The 18,334-nt window shown below is 35.1% G+C and overlaps 1 protein-coding gene across 1 annotated transcript in view; it reads left to right on the forward strand.

The window, feature by feature from the left end:
- The window catches only part of LOC139694716 (polyamine-transporting ATPase 13A3-like), an 86,325-nt gene extending 71,224 nt beyond the window's left edge, over positions 1-15,101 (forward strand). Inside the window, exons 22-28 of the mRNA XM_071593216.1 lie at positions 1,272-1,493; positions 2,065-2,163; positions 3,983-4,139; positions 7,887-8,132; positions 11,711-12,118; positions 13,499-13,911; positions 14,469-15,101. Of these exons, the coding sequence (XP_071449317.1) occupies positions 1,272-1,493; positions 2,065-2,163; positions 3,983-4,139; positions 7,887-8,132; positions 11,711-12,118; positions 13,499-13,911; positions 14,469-15,029 (2,106 nt within the window). The 3' untranslated portion in view covers positions 15,030-15,101. The remainder of the gene's footprint in view (positions 1-1,271; positions 1,494-2,064; positions 2,164-3,982; positions 4,140-7,886; positions 8,133-11,710; positions 12,119-13,498; positions 13,912-14,468) is intronic.
- Positions 15,102-18,334: the final 3,233 nt, after the last annotated feature.

An 18,334-nucleotide genomic window follows, 5' to 3' on the forward strand; every position in this document is an offset into this window, starting at 1 on the left:
CATAAATTATGCCACTAAATTTAAAAAAATTGTGTCCAATATAAATTTAAGGTGGTGGTCAATTCTACATGACATTCTTATCAACTTAAGACTGATTACTGTTATATATTACATGTGTTGAACATATTACATAAATTAATATTTGATAAAAAAATGTCCCCACTTCAGATAGAATACTTTAACTCAATTATAACAAGATTTGATGTAGTAAGACCACGCCTATCAAGGGCAATTTTCAGATCAACCCTCCATTAGTAATGCAGGATTTTAGAACCCCATTTATCAAGTTGAGTCTGAAAGACCCATGAAACTGCTTTGATTAAAAACCAACCACCTTTATCAACCAGAAGGTTGGTTTGATCAGGGAGGGTAGAGCTAACCGAGTTCTTAGCCCAAAAGGGTGTGCAATTCATATATCAAGGTATGGGAGCCAGTTCCTTTCCCTGTATTGGTTCCCCCTTAGGCGGGACCTGAAATATCACAGCTTGAGTGAAGTTGAGATGGCTAGAGGTTCCCCATAATTGAACCTCGGCCCTCCAATCAGTAGTCCAAAGCTCTATCTATTGGACTATCACTCCCCAACTCTTCTGATATTTTTTCTAATTTTTTCCATGTCTATTTGAAAATAATTTATGACTAAATCCTTTCTACTTACTCAGGATACCAAATTACAAAATAATTCCACTGATTATAAGCAAAACTGAAATTTTCAAATAAATAAGAAATGCCATTCAGGGAAACATTATTATTTTTTAATTTATTCAGATTCAATATTTTGTTCATCAAAACTATCATGTTTAGTCCTGCATAATAACCTGCAAGCCAATAAAGGGGCTTGTGTGCATGCATTTCATGAAAGATTTATTCACGCATTCAAATTTTCTAACTTTTAGGCTCAAATTTTCCTCTGAAATATTTTTATGCATCAAGGTTTTCCCCCAAAAATGTTCCCAATAAGCTGCATCTTCATCCTTTTTTGGGCACCAGATCACTTGATTCCCCAACTGATCAGTTGCCTTGCCACCCCATTCTTGAACCAGAAATGTTCAACAATAATTATAACCTCAAATCAAACTACTTTTTATTGTAAGAGCAGGCTTACTCATTAGGTGTCTTCATTATACTCTCATTCATGTCTACTTTATAATGTCACATAGGTGTCTACCTACTTTTTAAAACTATTTCTGAAATTTTGATCACTGTATATGTAGTAGGTAATTAATTTTCCTTTTCCATTCTATGACTCAACATGTGCCCAATAAAACTAAAAGACAGGAACATTGACAGAAGATGGATTAGATCTGTGGGGCGTCATCCCATCCAAAGGGAAAGAATTACAGGATCCAGTGACAAACTTCCCAATAATTCACCATTCTCAAGACCAAGGAAGGGGCCACGTTTCAGACTCTGAAAGTTTTGTTTTGGCAATGGCAACTTGCCATTCACTTACCTATATAGATGGAGAAATGGCAGGAGATCCATTGGACCAAAAGGTGAAGCTTAATATATGAAAAAGTACTTTGATATAGCTACTCGCATTTTATAAATTACATCTGTTGTTACTGTATTATCCTTGGGTGTGCAATAATAAAAACAGCCTACCAATGGGTGAAGTATCAAAAGCTGCACTAATTTTTTGTTCACAGCAGTGGGCACCTCCTTAAGTGGGATTGCCTGATATATAAATTTTGAAATGCTTAAAAGTTGCAAAAATAATGGCCAAAACCTAAAATATTTTATTTGACAAAGAACACCTACCTGAATATTTAAATACCTAACTATATGCTGGAAAAATTTCACCTTTTTACGACATTGAATTGAAACATTGCTTTGCTTCCCTTTTTAGATTTTTTTCAAGTAAAAATAAATACAACAATGAAATATGCAAATGAGACTTGCTAATTCAATTCTTTTAACATAGAATTAATAAATTACATACGTACAACTGAGTTGTAATTGTTTTGATTGATGATTAGGGAATTTATTTATTACCTATACTACTGCTACCAACTCTATTCTAGCCGAATTATTCACAATAATATTCATCGATAATTAATTTTTCAGATGTTTGAATCCACTGGATGGCATTTGGATGAGCCCGAAATGTCTGATGTATCAAAATTTGGAATTGAAGTTCCTATGGTCGTCCAGCAAAATCATGATGTAAGTTACTGAAAATTTATTTGTAAATGGTCAATATAAAATTATGATTGCAAATATATCCTAAACTGCGTTAATTTCCATAATATATATTTCACTCATTAATTTTCACTTTTTACCCTACATTTTTTCCCCAAAAATTGATGTTCCATTGATTAAATTACACTGCAAATATGTTACCCTCAAATTTAATGCATTTTTCCACCTGACTAACCTCAATTAAAAGGTCTTTCCATCCATTTTATGCATAAAGGTAAAACTTTGAAATGTACATGCTTTTTGAGAATTCAATATCTAGAGAAATGAGCTGAATAGAGAGCTGGATCTTGCAAGTCTAAGAATTCATTAATAAATTAACGCAAAGAATGTTATAATGGAAAAAATTGTGGTTTTAGTCTACCATGATGGAGGTGGAGACTGTGTTCTATTAACTAATATATTCATCTCAGCTCAATTTTTCCCTCGGTAAAATTTAGAAAATAAGCATAAAGGGCAAGTGTACGCTTTCTATTAACTTGACAGAAGGTTAATGAAAGGTGGTAGGACAAGCAAGGATACTAAAAGGCACGCAATGCACCCAGGAATGTCAACGATAGCGTGCAGAGTACTTATCCAACAAATTATTATATTTCTAAGGCAGAAAAATACTAGCATGAGTGTACTCCACCTCTCAATACCATATGAAAATGAAACTTGGGTGAGCTGGGATAAGCATAAATGTCTATAACTAAAAAAATTGGGCATTGGGTAGTTGAAGAATATTTGAGGGAAAAAGAAAAGAGAAATGCTGAGAAATTGAGGGGCAATAAAAGAATATGAACCAGATGCACCAATTTCAGGGAAGTATACAGAAGTGTGCCATACTGGTCTAATCACATTGAGTTAATGGTTGAGAGATGAATGGCATAGCATATATGAGAGGAAAGTAACTTGTTTGAGAGGAAGGGGAAGACCGAGAAAGTCATTGATTAATTTAGTCAAATAGATAAAAGATGAAGAATACCAGCAGTCTCTAGAACATAAGAGCATATATTAAATAATGGATGAATGGAACAGAGGATATAGAAGTATACAATCTCAGGGCAGAATGGAATAATTTATTAATATGAATCTTCTTTGGCCTTGCCAATCCCAAATAACAGCCACATGAAGGGTAAGTGTGTGCATGTACCATAAACAATTAATTGTAAGCCAACTTTTTTCACTAAAATGACTTCACAATTCAGCATTAAGCTAAAATTTGAAGCTAAAGCAGTAGCATCAGATTTAATTTTTTCCTTTCAGTGCCCTTTAGAAGATTGGTTGGCAGCATAGAGTAAATACAACATGAAATTAATTACCTACATACACATTTATGATATGTTTTTTTTGCATGTTGCCTCCTATTAACATTTTTTATTCATGAAGTGAAATACATAATAATCACTTGGCAAAAAAGTAAGATCAACAGTTGTCCAGCCATTAAGGTTTTTCTTTACAGACCTCTTGATATAATAAACAAGAATCATGTACCAAAGATCTTTCCAAGAAATTTCAATTTGAGCAGAGGCTCACATCCTAAATCTTTCTCTTTAATTAGCTTTTGATTGATTAGCCTATAATGCCCAATTTCTCATTATTCTATTTCTCTTGTTCTCTATTCTGTCACATAAGCAAAATTTTAACATGATATTTCAATAAAGTGTTTATTTGAATATGTTAAATATCTACATATGAAATGCCATTTATTGCCTTCCACTGGCTTTAATCATCATTAGAATTGTGTAATAACTAATCCAAAATAAAATATCAAACTCTAATGTGAATCTTTTGTTATAACTAGGATAATCCAATTGAAATTGGAATAGCAAGGCAATTCTATTTCTCATCAACACTGCAAAGGATGAGTGTAATCACTCGTGCCTTGGGGAGTAAAAACTTCAACATTTACTGCAAAGGCTCACCAGAAATGTTGATGTCACTCTCCAAACCAGAATCAAGTAAGCATATTATTAACATATTTCCTGTCAAAACAATACAAATTGCTTATAGGAACAAAGTTTTCTATTGAATAGCTACTATTTAACTGTAAAACATACCTGAGAACATTCTTTTTACATATGGTCACAGATGAGTTGTTAAAAATATTTGAATGAAATAGAAAACTACAGAATTTTGCAAAAGGTAAAAATGATAATGAAAGTGAAAATGAGAGAAACAAATATGTATTGAAAATGCTCTTCATATAAACATTTTTTTTATGTTACTTATAAAAACAATTTGTGCACTCCCACTTAAATTAAACTGGCCAGCAAATTTCACTCCTGTTATGGTAACTTGATTTGATAGGGCTCCTACAATGGTAGCATCATTTGAATTTATTTCAAATCTCTGTCAAAACTATGGGTAAGTTAGATTTTGTGAGATGTATACATACTTGAGCGTATGCAACCAGAAGAACTAAAATCTCTTCAGGCTCATATTTGCTAAAAACTGCCTAAATTCACTCATGTCTAACCTAAGAAAGCCCTTTTTTAATGTCTAGCAGTAATCTGTACGTATTTTTGAGTTTCATTTTTCTCTCCAATTGGCTTCCAATCTTGAAATCAACAATTCTACCTGAATTTTAGATACATTCACATTATAAACCAGATCATTAATTTCAATCAGATAACTTAGTGAGGTTTTTCTATTTTTCCCAGAAAATCTTGATATAGTTTATTTCATTACTGCTTTGTTTGGTGATGATTGAACATAACACTTAAATCAACAAGTTCTAAATAACACAGGAGCCAAGAGAAACATCACCCAAGGATCACATTAGCCCTGGTTTCTGAATGGTGAAGGTGGTGTCAAAGCCCAATCCTAACAGCAGCCTTATTATAATGCAAGAGGGAAAATCAAGGCAAAACTCTGTACTACAACCTATTTTATTAAAATTGGATGGGGATAGAATGTTTCACATTAACCAGCTCAGAAAGTCACTATCCAGGTAGGAGGAGGCATGGTGAAATCACAAGTCAGCAAATACATGGGTTAGGAGTTCGGGATACTCTGTCAATCAATGTAGCAACCCAGAAAGTGCCATATACTCTCAAGTTCATCCATAGTTGTTTCCAATCAAATTTAGTCCAGCCTTTGCCTCTAATTGAGAAAAAATATCCCTGAGCACATTACCCCATTTTCTCTTGCTGATAGGGTATCATTATCTGGTGACACATAAGGTAAAAGTGGAAAATGTTGATGAAATGTCTTATTTGTCCTTTCTTCAAAGCCACTTGAAGTATGGAGTATGATTTCCAGGTTTAAACTTGGGAATAACCACTTTGTACAAATATTCACACTAAACTAATTACAAAATAAGGCAAAAACTTCTTCATTTACTCAGACGGAAGTGCTAAAATTAGCTCAAGAAAGTTTACGCCCAGATTTCATCTGCACAAACAGAGATTTGAGACTGTTCATCAACTAAAAATCCAGCAAAATAGTAATCAAGAGAGACAAATACTCTTCACAGAAGTAGATAAAATCCTGATAAGCGTGTCAGGGGGGAAGGTATTTGTTACCCTAGGTCTGAGCCAGGCATTTCTGCACTTAAAAGCATCAGATGAATCAAAAGGGCCACACATGGTCAATTCCATTTTTGGACTCCTTTAAATAATATGGAGTTGCCCTACTGAGTACCAGTAAATAGTACCCAGGTTGGCAAAATCATAACTACTTGGATAGTGAAATCTAAGTAAATTTATTTATTTATTATTTATTTACACAATTACGTTGCAATTAGGCAAATTTCCTGGTGGCAATGGTCAGGTTAGGTCAAAGATAACTACTAACAACGAAAATTACATACGAACACATAAAAACAGATAAGAGACAAAATATTTTTACATAATGACACTTCCACATCACATACAAACAAACTTCCACACCACTTACAAAATGCCGTCCACATCACATACAAACAATATTTTCAAAACTACAGAGAAGTTTATTACCCAGTGGCTACTTTACATTTCAACTTAAAACTTCTAAAATTGGATGGAAAGGGCTCAAACAAACCTCCAGGCAGCTGGTTCCAATCAACAATGGTTCTATTTAAAAAAGAGTATTTTTTCTTATTGGTTTTTTGAGTCCTTATTTTTATTTTGTGGCTATGGTCGTTTTTTCCCTTAAAGTTAGGCTTTTCTATCCCTTGCCATAAATCTTCCCACGCTTCGTCCTTTTTAACAATTCTATACATCGCGCCTAACCTACTCCTTTTTCTTCTATTTTTCAAACTCTCCCATTTCAGTACATCTAACATATCCGTGACACTATCTGTTCTTTTGTACCTTCCGAGTACATATCTTGCTGCCTTTCTTTGAACTTTTTCTATCTTTTTAATATGTCCCACCTCATATGGATCCCATACTATGGAGGAGTATTCTAGGATAGGGATAACCAGTGCCTTATATGCTTTTTCTTTTGTGGCTACGCTACTTCCTTTTAAATTTCTCATCACCCAATGCAATACTTTAAATGCCTTCCGTGTCAAATTATCTACTAGGACTCCCCACCAAGATCCCTAGTTAAATAAATGCCTAAATATTTGCATTGACTAGTACATGGGATTCTTTCTCCAAAGAGGGTGTAAATTTCCTTTTCTGCATTCTTTTTATTTGAAAATTTTATATGCTTACTTTTACTTATATTAATGCCCATATTATTATTTGTAACCCAGTCACCAAGGCGATCGATGTCATTTTGTAATATTACGTGGTCATTTACATGTTCTATCCGTCTGTATATAATGCATATAATATATATGCATTATATACAGATTATGCATGCATTAAATTATATTGCATGCATTATAATGCATATAATGCATGCAATATAATTTAAAGAAATGGACATTTTTTACGACCAACATCAAACACTTGAGGCATATAATTGACAAGTTTGGAATTCAGCCCTGAGAGGGGAAAATCAAAACTATAGAGGATTGCCTTAGCCAACAAAATGTGATCAAGTTGAAACACATTCCCGGTTGCTTCATTCCGTGATAGAAGAAAAGGTGAACATGATCCACAATCCTAAATAAAGTATATTTTTTGCATTTTTTCATTTTCTGTGAATAAACCATAAACATACTTTTTTTGGCATGGAATGCATTATCATATTTTACATTGATTTATATCCAAAAATTTGTTTCACTAAATGAGTGTTTCCCTTTACGAGAAAGATCGCGGAATAAATTATGCTTGTATTATGAGGTTCCACCAAATTTTTTACACTTCTATAACCCAAAATATTAAGTGAGAGAAAAATTCTGAAATATGGTCGAACCAGAGATGTCAATACATTTCTTGGATGAGCCATACACAAGTTTTGTTTAATGCGTTCGATATAAAAATAATTTATTAGAAATTGGTACCACAGTTACTACTAATTATTGCTTTTTCATTACAAAGTGCATGAAATAATAATTAATGATATTAAATTAACTTTATAATACAGCTGATTTGAGGTAAATCTTTAATTTAAAAATAACCCCATCATTTCCTCGAAGTTGGAGCCAAAAGAGAAAATTTTGAGTTCACATTCAGGATTGACATTAGAGATGCATATGAATCATCCAATATCATCTATTTTGTGAATTAACTGCTGGCCAGCGCAACACAAATAGCATTCTTCCTTCATGATAAAGCTATATCTACATATATACATACTACATATGTGTACAAAAATCTTTTTGTGCTTAGTTCCCTCAGATATAACGTCGGTTTTGGCCTCATATACAAGAAAAGGTTTCAGAGTTCTAGCTCTTGCATCAAGGACATTATCAGCCACAATAACCAGTGATGAAATTAATAAAATGGAAAGAGAAGAGGTGGAAACCAACCTAACCTTCCTAGGCTTCATTTTGTTTGAAAATCGCCTAAAGAAAATTACTGCATCAGTCATCAACAACTTGAGGACAGCTAATATCAGACAGATCATGGTAACAGGTAAGAAAACTTATCAATATGTCACTTATGATGACAGATTTATTCTAAAGATAAAAATAATTAATGACATTGAATGAGCCAGCTGTATCATAAGTGTATTTAATTTTATTTAAATACATATCCATTTGCTTTTATGAACAAATAAAAGTGGTTTTTAGTTGAAAGAACTGAGGTAAATAAATACATGAAATGTGACACTTTAAGGCTAGCCTAATTACTCATAAAAATCTTATCCCATCAATATTTATACATATTAACTGATAATAATGGTGGGAAGTTCAAAAATCTGTATTCGACGTGACGTCTGTGTTTCAGTGAGGCTGCTACAAAGGCATCTAACCCCAGTGGGGTGCCCATTGAGTGATGGTGTCACATTAAAAACACTATTGAGGATGACAATGGGAAACCACCTCAATTATAATTCCCAAGAACATAATGACAGAAAATATGAGGCCTGGCAACTACGGAACACGGCCCAATCGGCCATATGTCGTGCCTGGTAGTGGGAGAGGCAAGGCTTCCAGGAGGTCGCCATCTCACGAATCCCTTGCAAAAGAAAACCGACAGCAGCAGGACAGAAAACAAAGAAGAAGAAGATCAATTTAGTTAGAATAGGAGCTTGGAATGTTAGGACAATGTTGAGGATGGGAAAATTAGAGAATATCAAGTGAGAGATGGATAGAGGAAATATAGATATTATAGGTTTATGCGAGGTGAGATGGAAGGATAGTGGGGATTTCTGGAGTAATAGTTTTAGAATAATATACAGCGGCGGGGATGAGAGCCAATGAGGAGTGGCCATAATATTGAATAAAGAGTTAGGAAGAAATGTAGTTGACATAGAAAAAGCAACGGTTAGAATATTACCAGTAGAGATAAAAGCAGAACAAACGAACTTGGTCATTGTTCGGGTATACATGCCACCGAGCAAACATAAGGAGGAAGAGGTTGATAGGATATATGATCAGTTAGAGGACATATTCGCATGTGTTCCTGCAGTGAAACATTTGATACTGATGGGGGATTGGAATGCGATGGTAGGCAAAGGAAGAGATGGTTATTTATAAGGTAGGGAGTACTGTTTGGGTACGAGGAATGATTGCGGCGAGAAAGTAATTGAGTTCTGTAGGAGACAGGGGTAAGTCATCAACCACACTTGGTTTAGGCACCAAAAAAGGCATAGGTATACATGGAAAATGCCAGATGACTGAGAAAGGTATCAGTTAGATTATATTATGGTTGGGCACAGATTCAGGAACAGTGTGATGAATTCGCTCAGCTTCCCGGAAGCGGATGCAGACTCTGACCATAATTTACTGTTGTGAAGTGTACCTTCCGTTTCAAAAATATAAGGCAGGGGTGGTGGGTTAGGAAATGGAATGTAGAAGCAATAAATGGATTTACCAGGAAGGACTATCAGCAGGCTGTAGAGAAAAACATGGATGATGGTAAAGAACTGAGTACTATCAAATAAAAATGGGAATGCATCAAAAAAGGGATATCAAAAGCCACAAAGGAAACTATAGGAAACATTAATTGAGAAAGGACAAGGGAGCCACAGATGAGATGATTAGAAAGATAGATGAGAGAAGAAAATGGAAGGAAGTAAACACAAAGTTAGGCAGAAGGAACTACAAAGACGTAAATAATACATTGAGACAGGCGGCAAACAAAGCAAAAGAAGCATGGTGGAAGACGCAGTGCAAGGATATGGAAAGTTTATGGAAGAAGGGTGAAATTGGTGTGCTATACAGCAACATTAAATCACTATTGGAAAGTAAGAAGGGAAGATCTGAGTTAACAGTTAGAGACCAGTTGGGTAAGATAATGGCTGAAACGGAAAAGATCCAGAGAGATGTAGGAATGCTCGTATACCTGTATATAAGAACTGCATGGTTAAGAACTTAGGCCAACAAGGTTAGTCATAGACAGAGAACATGACTTAGAGGAAGATAGCTTAGGTCTAGACATACTCAACGATGAGATAGAAAGGGTATTAAGGGAGATGAAATCAAATAACACCGTGGGATTACACAGCATGCCTGCAGAACTACTAAATGGTCTAGAAAAATGTGGGAGGAAGTGTCTATTTGGACTGATTTGTAGCATCTATGAGGAAGGAATCTGGCCGGTAGACTTCGTGAGATCAGTATTAGTCCCTATTCCAAAAAAGATAAAAGCTACATAATGTGTGAACTACAGAACTATAAGTTTGATTTCCCATGCTGCTAAAGTGGTCCTGAGGATCATCAACAAGAGGATGAAGAGCAAGGCAAATGATTACTTAAGGGATGATCAGTTTGGGTTTATGAAAGTGAGAGGCACAAATGATGCCATTGCAGTAATGAGATCACGAATCAAGAGGAATATAGAATTCAATCAGGCAATATTTGACTCTTTCACAAATTTTGAAAAGGCGTTTAATAGAGTGTATTATGAAAAATTGATGAGTATATTGCAGAAAATAGGAATAGACAAGAGGCTAATCCACAACCTGTACAAGTCTCGGAAGCGAAACCCCAGATGGGCAGTGTTAGGAAGAGGTGTAAGGTGGGGTAGTCCATTATCACCGTCACTGTTCAAGGTATGTGTGGAGGAAATGATTAAAGAGGCAAGGGAAGAACTAGAGGTAGGAATGAAAGTCGGAGGGGAATTCGTAAAATCAGTTAGGTTCGCTGATGACCAAGCTTTAGTTTGTCAGTCAGCCAAGGGGTTGCAAGCATTGCTGAGTGAATTGGAAACTCAGTGCGACAGATGTGGGATGAGAATCAATTTTAATAAAACAAAGGTTATGCGATTTTCTAGAAAGAAAAAGGCTAAGCTAAACATTAAAATAGGAGGGCAAAAACTAGAGCAGGTACAACAGTTTACGTATCTTGGTAATGTTTTGGACCAACACGGTCAAAGTAGTAGGGACATAAGGAGAAGAATTGCGCTAGGCAAAGAGGCTTTCACAAGGAGGAGGGAGTTGATGACAGGGACGTTGAGTAAGGATATTAAGAAAAGACTTGTAAAAACTTTGATATGGAGCGTAGCTATGTACAGCACGGAAACGTGGTCATGGAAGGAGGATAGACGTAGATTGGAGGCTTTTGAAATGTGGGTGTGGAGAAGAATGGAGGATGTGCAATGGACCGAGAAGAAAACAAATGAGGAAGTACTTGGTATGGTGGGCGAAGAGAGGGGTTTGTTGGGAGAAATCCTGTGGAGGCAGGAAAAATGGATGAGGGGCATATTGATCGGCAATGGGATGTTGAAGACTGTAATAGAGGGGATAATTTTAGGCAAACAAGAAAGGGAAGGAACAGGATAGGGATGTTGGACGGGATGAAGGTAGGAAGGAAGTACACAGAGATGAAGAGGGACCTGATGTAGAGTAGGTTGCTGGATTGTGTTTTGTTAGGAGTCAAAAAATATTTATTTGGTATTTGCGTCCATCCAAAACCTACCATTACTGGTAAATTATTTAATTATAGTAATATATCTGTAAAACCTATTCTAGTTTTCAAAGTTGGAACATCTTCAGTAAAACCACTGTTAACATATAAATGATGTCATTATTAATAATTCATTTCTAGGGGACAACATTCTCACTGCTATTAGTGTTGCTCAAGAGTGTGGCTTAGTTGCACACAAGCAAAAAGTGTACAGATTAGAGGCTTCTGCCTCTGAAATATCTGTTTTGCCACATAATGATGTGGGTGACCATTTGAAACCACCAAAGAAACTCTCTTCAGCTTCAATACCTCAAATGAACTGGAGTTCCATTGGGAGAGTTTATTTGGATGATGCTAACAGCATGGAACTAGGGATCCCTGAGCAACCTCCAACATATGCTCTAACTGGACAGACATGGGCAACAATTCGCAGATATCACCCAGAGGCTCTAAAAATAATTGTAAAGGATGGCACTATTTTTGCTAGGATGACACCAGACCAAAAACAGCAACTTGTACAAGAGTTACAAGCTATTGGACATAATGTTGGTAAGTGAATTAATGTCAAAATGAAATACACTATGTTATCCCACAGAAGAGCTTTATTGTACGACCCGGGTTTCGTCGAAGATCGACATCATCCTTTTTTTGATATGAAGCAATTCCACAAAGTTACTATGGATACAATTAACCAGAAGAAGTGAATTAATGAATCAAATATTCAAGAACTCATTATGACCACATAGAGGGCAGAACAGATATGAATAAAATAACAATTTCTCCTATTCTTAATACATTCCCTGGGTAAACACCCAGAAATCAAGGAGGTAAACTCTCTTTTCACTCATTGTTTGCCTGATCCTTACACTCAGTGCAGTAAAACACAGAAGTTAATATTTCTTTAACTTTTAAGTTAATCACTTCATAATATAATCTACACGTGGTTTACTAACCAATAAGTTCTTGGTACAACTTACATTCAGCCATAAAAACAACAGGTAAAACAACTAGTCATCAAATAACACTTAAGAGGAATTTAAGGTTGGTAGAATAGACTCGTACAGCCTCTTGGCTCCCAAGTTATTATTTGTTCCCAGCTTGGAAAAAAGGTTTTTTCAATTTATTTAATGATGTACTCTTCCCCTTAGTTTTACCCTTAAATACTTTCAATATGTTCCACTCAAATCAAATCCTCCTTCCTTAGCCAATTCCTATGCATAAACATACTGGAGGTATAGGAGTAGATGAAAAATAATGAAATCAACTTTCAAGGTATAGTTCCAAGTTTCATTGTCAATGATTTAACTCCTAAGGACTCTTTTCAGAATTAATTTTGGCTCTAGACTAGACAATTATATTAGTTCCTGCGGAATGCTTTGAATGTGTAGTAAAATCATTAAGAAAAAGAAAAAAGAAGCATCACTGTCACAAGGCTCCACTCCAGTCTCTTGATTGGTGCCTTGGTTGATATTTCACATACCATATCATATGTATATTTTTCTGGCTATTTTCAGGTTAACTTTTCATTTACTAACAAAATAATAATAAAATGTTTACCTTTTACCCATTTCCGCACATAAAATTACTGTACCAATATGCATGTTAACTTCAATGTCAATATTGTTTGAATATTTTTTCAAATTTTTTTTATTAACTGCAGTAAAAATTAGCGACAATGTTATTTTCTTTAATGCTAAATTTACTCTACTGCATATGGATGAGAGGATGTATTGAATAATGAGCAATTTACCTACACAAACTGGTCAAATATATGACTGCTGAAATTTAACTTTATTTTATTAGAACTTTAGTTAGTACTTTATTATTTACTATTAGTTAGTACTTTATTATTTACTATTAGTTAGTACTTTATTATGCTAGTACAGAGGAAAAGCAGGAATGATAACAATTAGGATTATCATTTCACAGCAATGTGTGGAGATGGTGCCAATGACTGTGGAGCTCTGAAGGCAGCACATGCTGGAGTTTCCCTTTCTGATGCAGAATCTGCAGCTGCTTCTGCATTCACATCCAGCTGTGGAGATGTGTCATGCGTACCTGAAGTTATTGCTGAGGGAAGATGTGCTTTAGTAACTTCATTTGGCATCTTCAAATTCATGGCTGGCTACAGTTTGACACAGTTTACTTCAGTCATAATTCTTTACATCATTGACTCCTATTTGACTGATTTTGAGTTTCTGTATATCGACTTGTGTCTGGTGACTTTGCTTGCAGCTATTTTTGGTATTACAAAACCACCAGATTCCAGTAAGGGCCTATCATCAAATATACCTTCATCAAATCTCTTCTCCATATATCCAATTGCATCCATTCTTTTTCAGGTAAATGAATAATTTTCTTATTAAATGCAATTATTCATATGTGGTTGGAATCAATTTAGCTTTCTGAAAAATCATTGAATGATGAGAAACGCCAATAGAACTCTGGAGAGAATAAATATAGCTTTTCTATAAATGTAAAAAAATATTTTTTTAAATATGTACTTATTTTTAATTTACTGGAAGAGTGATTATTCAAAACTGTTTTGTTAACTGAAATGCTAGGAACTATTCGGCATAATACTAGTTATCTACAAGCAGGACAATGAAATTTATTATGTCAGGCATACAGTCATTAATGATTATCAAAGACAACATTGCAAACTGAATTTAAATAGTTTTGCTTTCAAGATGCTTTCATTGAAAAATCCAAAAAGAGCTCATGATAAGCATTCTCTCATTCACATCTCATTAATGAGGGTAGTGAAGCAAATAATTTAAGGTTTGACAAATTATCATAAAATAAAATGAAACAACCAAATTTAGCAGCATGCAATAACATATATGCTTAGTATTTTGGAATGAACACATAACAAAACATAATTTTTTTTATTTTCCAGATTGTACTCATGGCAGGATTTCAGGTTATTGGATTCTATGGAGTGCGTTGGTTTCCATGGTATAAACCTTTCACTTATGGACAACAGTTCACAGATTTCCCATCACCATATGCATCATATGAGAACTATGGAGTGTTTAGCATATCAATATTTCAGTACATATGGATGGTTATAATATTCTCTAGAGGTGCACCTCACCGTCGCTGGATCTTTAGCAATCGGCCATTGGTCTCAGCTTTAGTGATCCTAACTGCTTTCAGCGTGTTCCTGGCATTATTTGCCCCCTTGCCAGTGAGACAATTCTTTGAATTGGCAGCTCCTCCTTCTTTCAGAGACAGAGTACTTGTGCTTCCAATTACAATAGCAAATCTGGTGTTGTGTTATTTAGTTGAGAGAGTTTTGTTTGAGCACATACTTGAACCAGGGAAATTGAAGTGTAACAGGAGACAAAAAAGCACAATAGTCACAGATCATGGACTTGTTTCTGCCAAAGAACATGAACTAAAGAGTTATTTTTTAATGGACAACATAACTGGAAGAGCAAAGATAGTGAAAAAATGAATTTTATGTAAAAAAACTGAAGTGAACATTTTATATTGATAATTTATTTTTTAAATTTTTAATAAAATAAAAAACCTGTACTACCATTTTTTTATGCTGCCAAACAGTATCATAATTTTGTATTCCGAAGTTGTCCAGCTGTTTACGATTATTTATCTTAAAATCATTGTGGACATCTACAGCATCATTGTGTCACATAAATTTCTTTTGCATAGTGTAATTACTTTCTTCGGTTCATCATATTTTCAAACTCAATTCATATCACACAAAATATTTAATTTTTATCCATCATCCCTGCTTACCTAACATTATCTCTTCAAGACTTTGACTTTACTGGGATTAACGAGGAGGAATGGAGTATGCAAGATTGCCAGCATTTGCAGTACGTGTAGCATACTCTGCGTTTCCCGCATTCTGTTTAATGATTATGGCATTCTATTTCTCAGCTCTTTCACATTTTTACCAGTATATACAACTTTGAATATATGCAGTGTACTCACATACCAGCATGACTGAAAAAATCTTTTATTTTTTCCATTCCAATTTTATCTTTCTCATCACTGAAGTCTATGCACCTGATATCCTTCACTTTCTTGGGCTCTCATCCATGAATGTTCTTTATCTATATTCCTCTTTAGACATCCATGATCAAATTTTTCTACTTCCCTTTTACTTCCATCTTCCCAATCATCTCTTCTATAATTCATTTCTTCCTGATTCCTTTCCTAACTACACTGTTTACTTAGCACCTTGCGTATTGACTTTTTAAAAATTGTCATATATATTTCCTACTTTTCCCAGAATCTTATTCTCACTTAGAATACTCTAACTAATGTTTGCTATTCCTTTAATTCTAATTACTTCATACAAATCAATTTTACTCTAGTTCCCCTTTCAAACCAAATGAATATGTAATACTCATAAAATTTCATCATTGATTTATTTTGGGGAAATTCTATTACTTTCTCACTGAATTTCTGAAATATCAAGGTAACCCACTCAAATTATGGCCTCCCATTCCTGAATTTTTTCCAACTGTCCCAACAAATACGTCTCCTTTCTCCTGATTTTTCCCCCAGTCTGGAACCTGAATTCATATTTTTTCGTGGTTCATCCCTCATAATTTTGCAAGTTGCTGATCTCAATTAAGTCAAAATGGTTTAGATTATCTGGGCCTGTACACATGATGCATTAGGCTAACTGAACTCACGAAAGAAACATCATTCTCACAGGGAATTCCTGATTGGGTCATCAAACCCTTGAATTTATTTTTGGAAAATTTGGTTCTTTTTCCAAATATTTGGGAAATTTAGTAATTCCCTACTTATGCCCGGCTAAGTTCTCATGCTGAATATCAGCATTGAAAAACAAATTATCCCATGCGCATCCCAAAAAACTGACCCCATGATCTTGTCTGCAGATGAAACTGTCTTCGCCTTCTTTGGAGGTGGTTTTCCCTTTTGAATCCATTGTTTTGATTTTTCTTTTGTCTCAGGAGTAATTGTTCTTGATTTCATCCATGGTTATAAAATGGTGTAAAAATTCAGCTTTTTTGCAGTGAAACTTTGCTTCACACTCAATTTAAACATCTTCACAACACTGGTTTTGCTTGAGTGTGAGCAAACATGCCACCCATCTTGCACACAGTCTCATGTCTAAATTTTCAGTAAATATACAATGTACCACACTTTTTGAAATGCCAACTATGCCTGCTAGCTTGTACAGTTTCAGTCGATGATCATCCACTAACACTCAGTGGATTTTCTTCACCATTTCTAGAGTCATCACCTCATTTGGCCGACCAATGCGATGCTCGTCTTGATAGCTCATACAGCCTCATTTAAACTCTGCTACCCAATATTTTGCTGTTGTAAACGATGGAGCACACTCACCCAGAGTAGAATCCAGTTTAGCTTCCATAATGGTTGGGCTGAGGTCTTTCAAATAAAAGTATTGTGTCACATAATTTAGACCAATATGACCTCTGAAATTTTGGGGCTTTTAAAGGAACAAGGTGTTGCGACGAAATACCATACATCCAATGTGACAGGCATTCATAGTCGTGTGCGACGCGCCACAGTCCACGAAGTTAAAGGCAACTTTTAAACACTTATGCTGTTTATACCTAGACAAATTCCAAAGAAACTGTGGGAGATGCCACAACGGTAACTTTAACGGAGTCATCCACCAGTGTGCATTTCAATACAACAATTGAGAGGATGCCTTGATAGCTTAACTGGCAAAAGCACTCGACCGGACATTGAGGGATCTGGGTTCCAATCCCAGTAAAGGCAAATGATTTTTACACTCTGAAATAGTTCCCTGAAAACGATCACCATTGAGGGCTACCAAACAAATATTAAACAATATGGCATCTTCAAACCTGAAACATATGCTTTCATAGATTGCATACTTTCAATTAAAGTGATATTTTTCAAACAACTACCACCATCTCTAGGTCAGGCCAGGTAATTTTGGGACAACCCTCGTATGCTTGATTTAATTGACTCAAATGATAGTTTAAGCTCTTATTTATTTTGCTTTTAATTGTTAACCTACAGGAAAATGCTCATTCTGCATCTGTGATAGCAACATTTGACGTTCACATTCGAGTAATGATTTTCAAAACATTAATGCATTCTTCTCCATAGTAATGGATCTGGGAAAAGGTAACTTTGTTTAGTTCCTCTCACAAAATGTACAGACATTTTTCTTCCATGGATATCAGCCCAGCTCCATTGCACATTTAATTCATTCATTAACCTAATTCTTACAACATTCTAACAACCACTTCTATATGGTTTCATAGCAGGTCCTTTAAATTTGTTGAACCAATAATTCATCTGGAATATACACCACTTTCATTAATCATATACCAAGTTAATACATGCATGGTACCCTGCCAGCCACCGTTAGGGTGTGTTGACAGGTGGTGATTACACACCCGACTACTGCTGACACAAAACAATTTTCCACCTAGCACAATCGGACAACATTATTCCAAAGCCTTATTATTCATGGGGAAAACTGACATATTTAATCTATCAGTTCTACATTTAATCTCTCTAATTTTTTTTCAATATCTCTCCTACCACAGGACAATGGGGCTAATTATTCATTTTCAAAATCATTGCTAAAGAGGCATTGGGGTTTGGATGGTGTGGTGGTTAATGTACTGACTTCCTACTGAGAGGGCCCAGATTCAAATCCTGGAGACAGCAGATATTTTTCAGCGGTTGCCCAATCCCTTATTGAGGAGCTTTGTGGAGATTACATTGAGTGTGTACGCCATCAGTTGAATGGGT

This window comes from Hetaerina americana, unplaced genomic scaffold (genome assembly GCF_022747635.1).
Source record: "Hetaerina americana unplaced genomic scaffold, ioHetAmer1.1.p SCAF_53, whole genome shotgun sequence".
Taxonomy (NCBI): domain Eukaryota; kingdom Metazoa; phylum Arthropoda; class Insecta; order Odonata; family Calopterygidae; genus Hetaerina; species Hetaerina americana.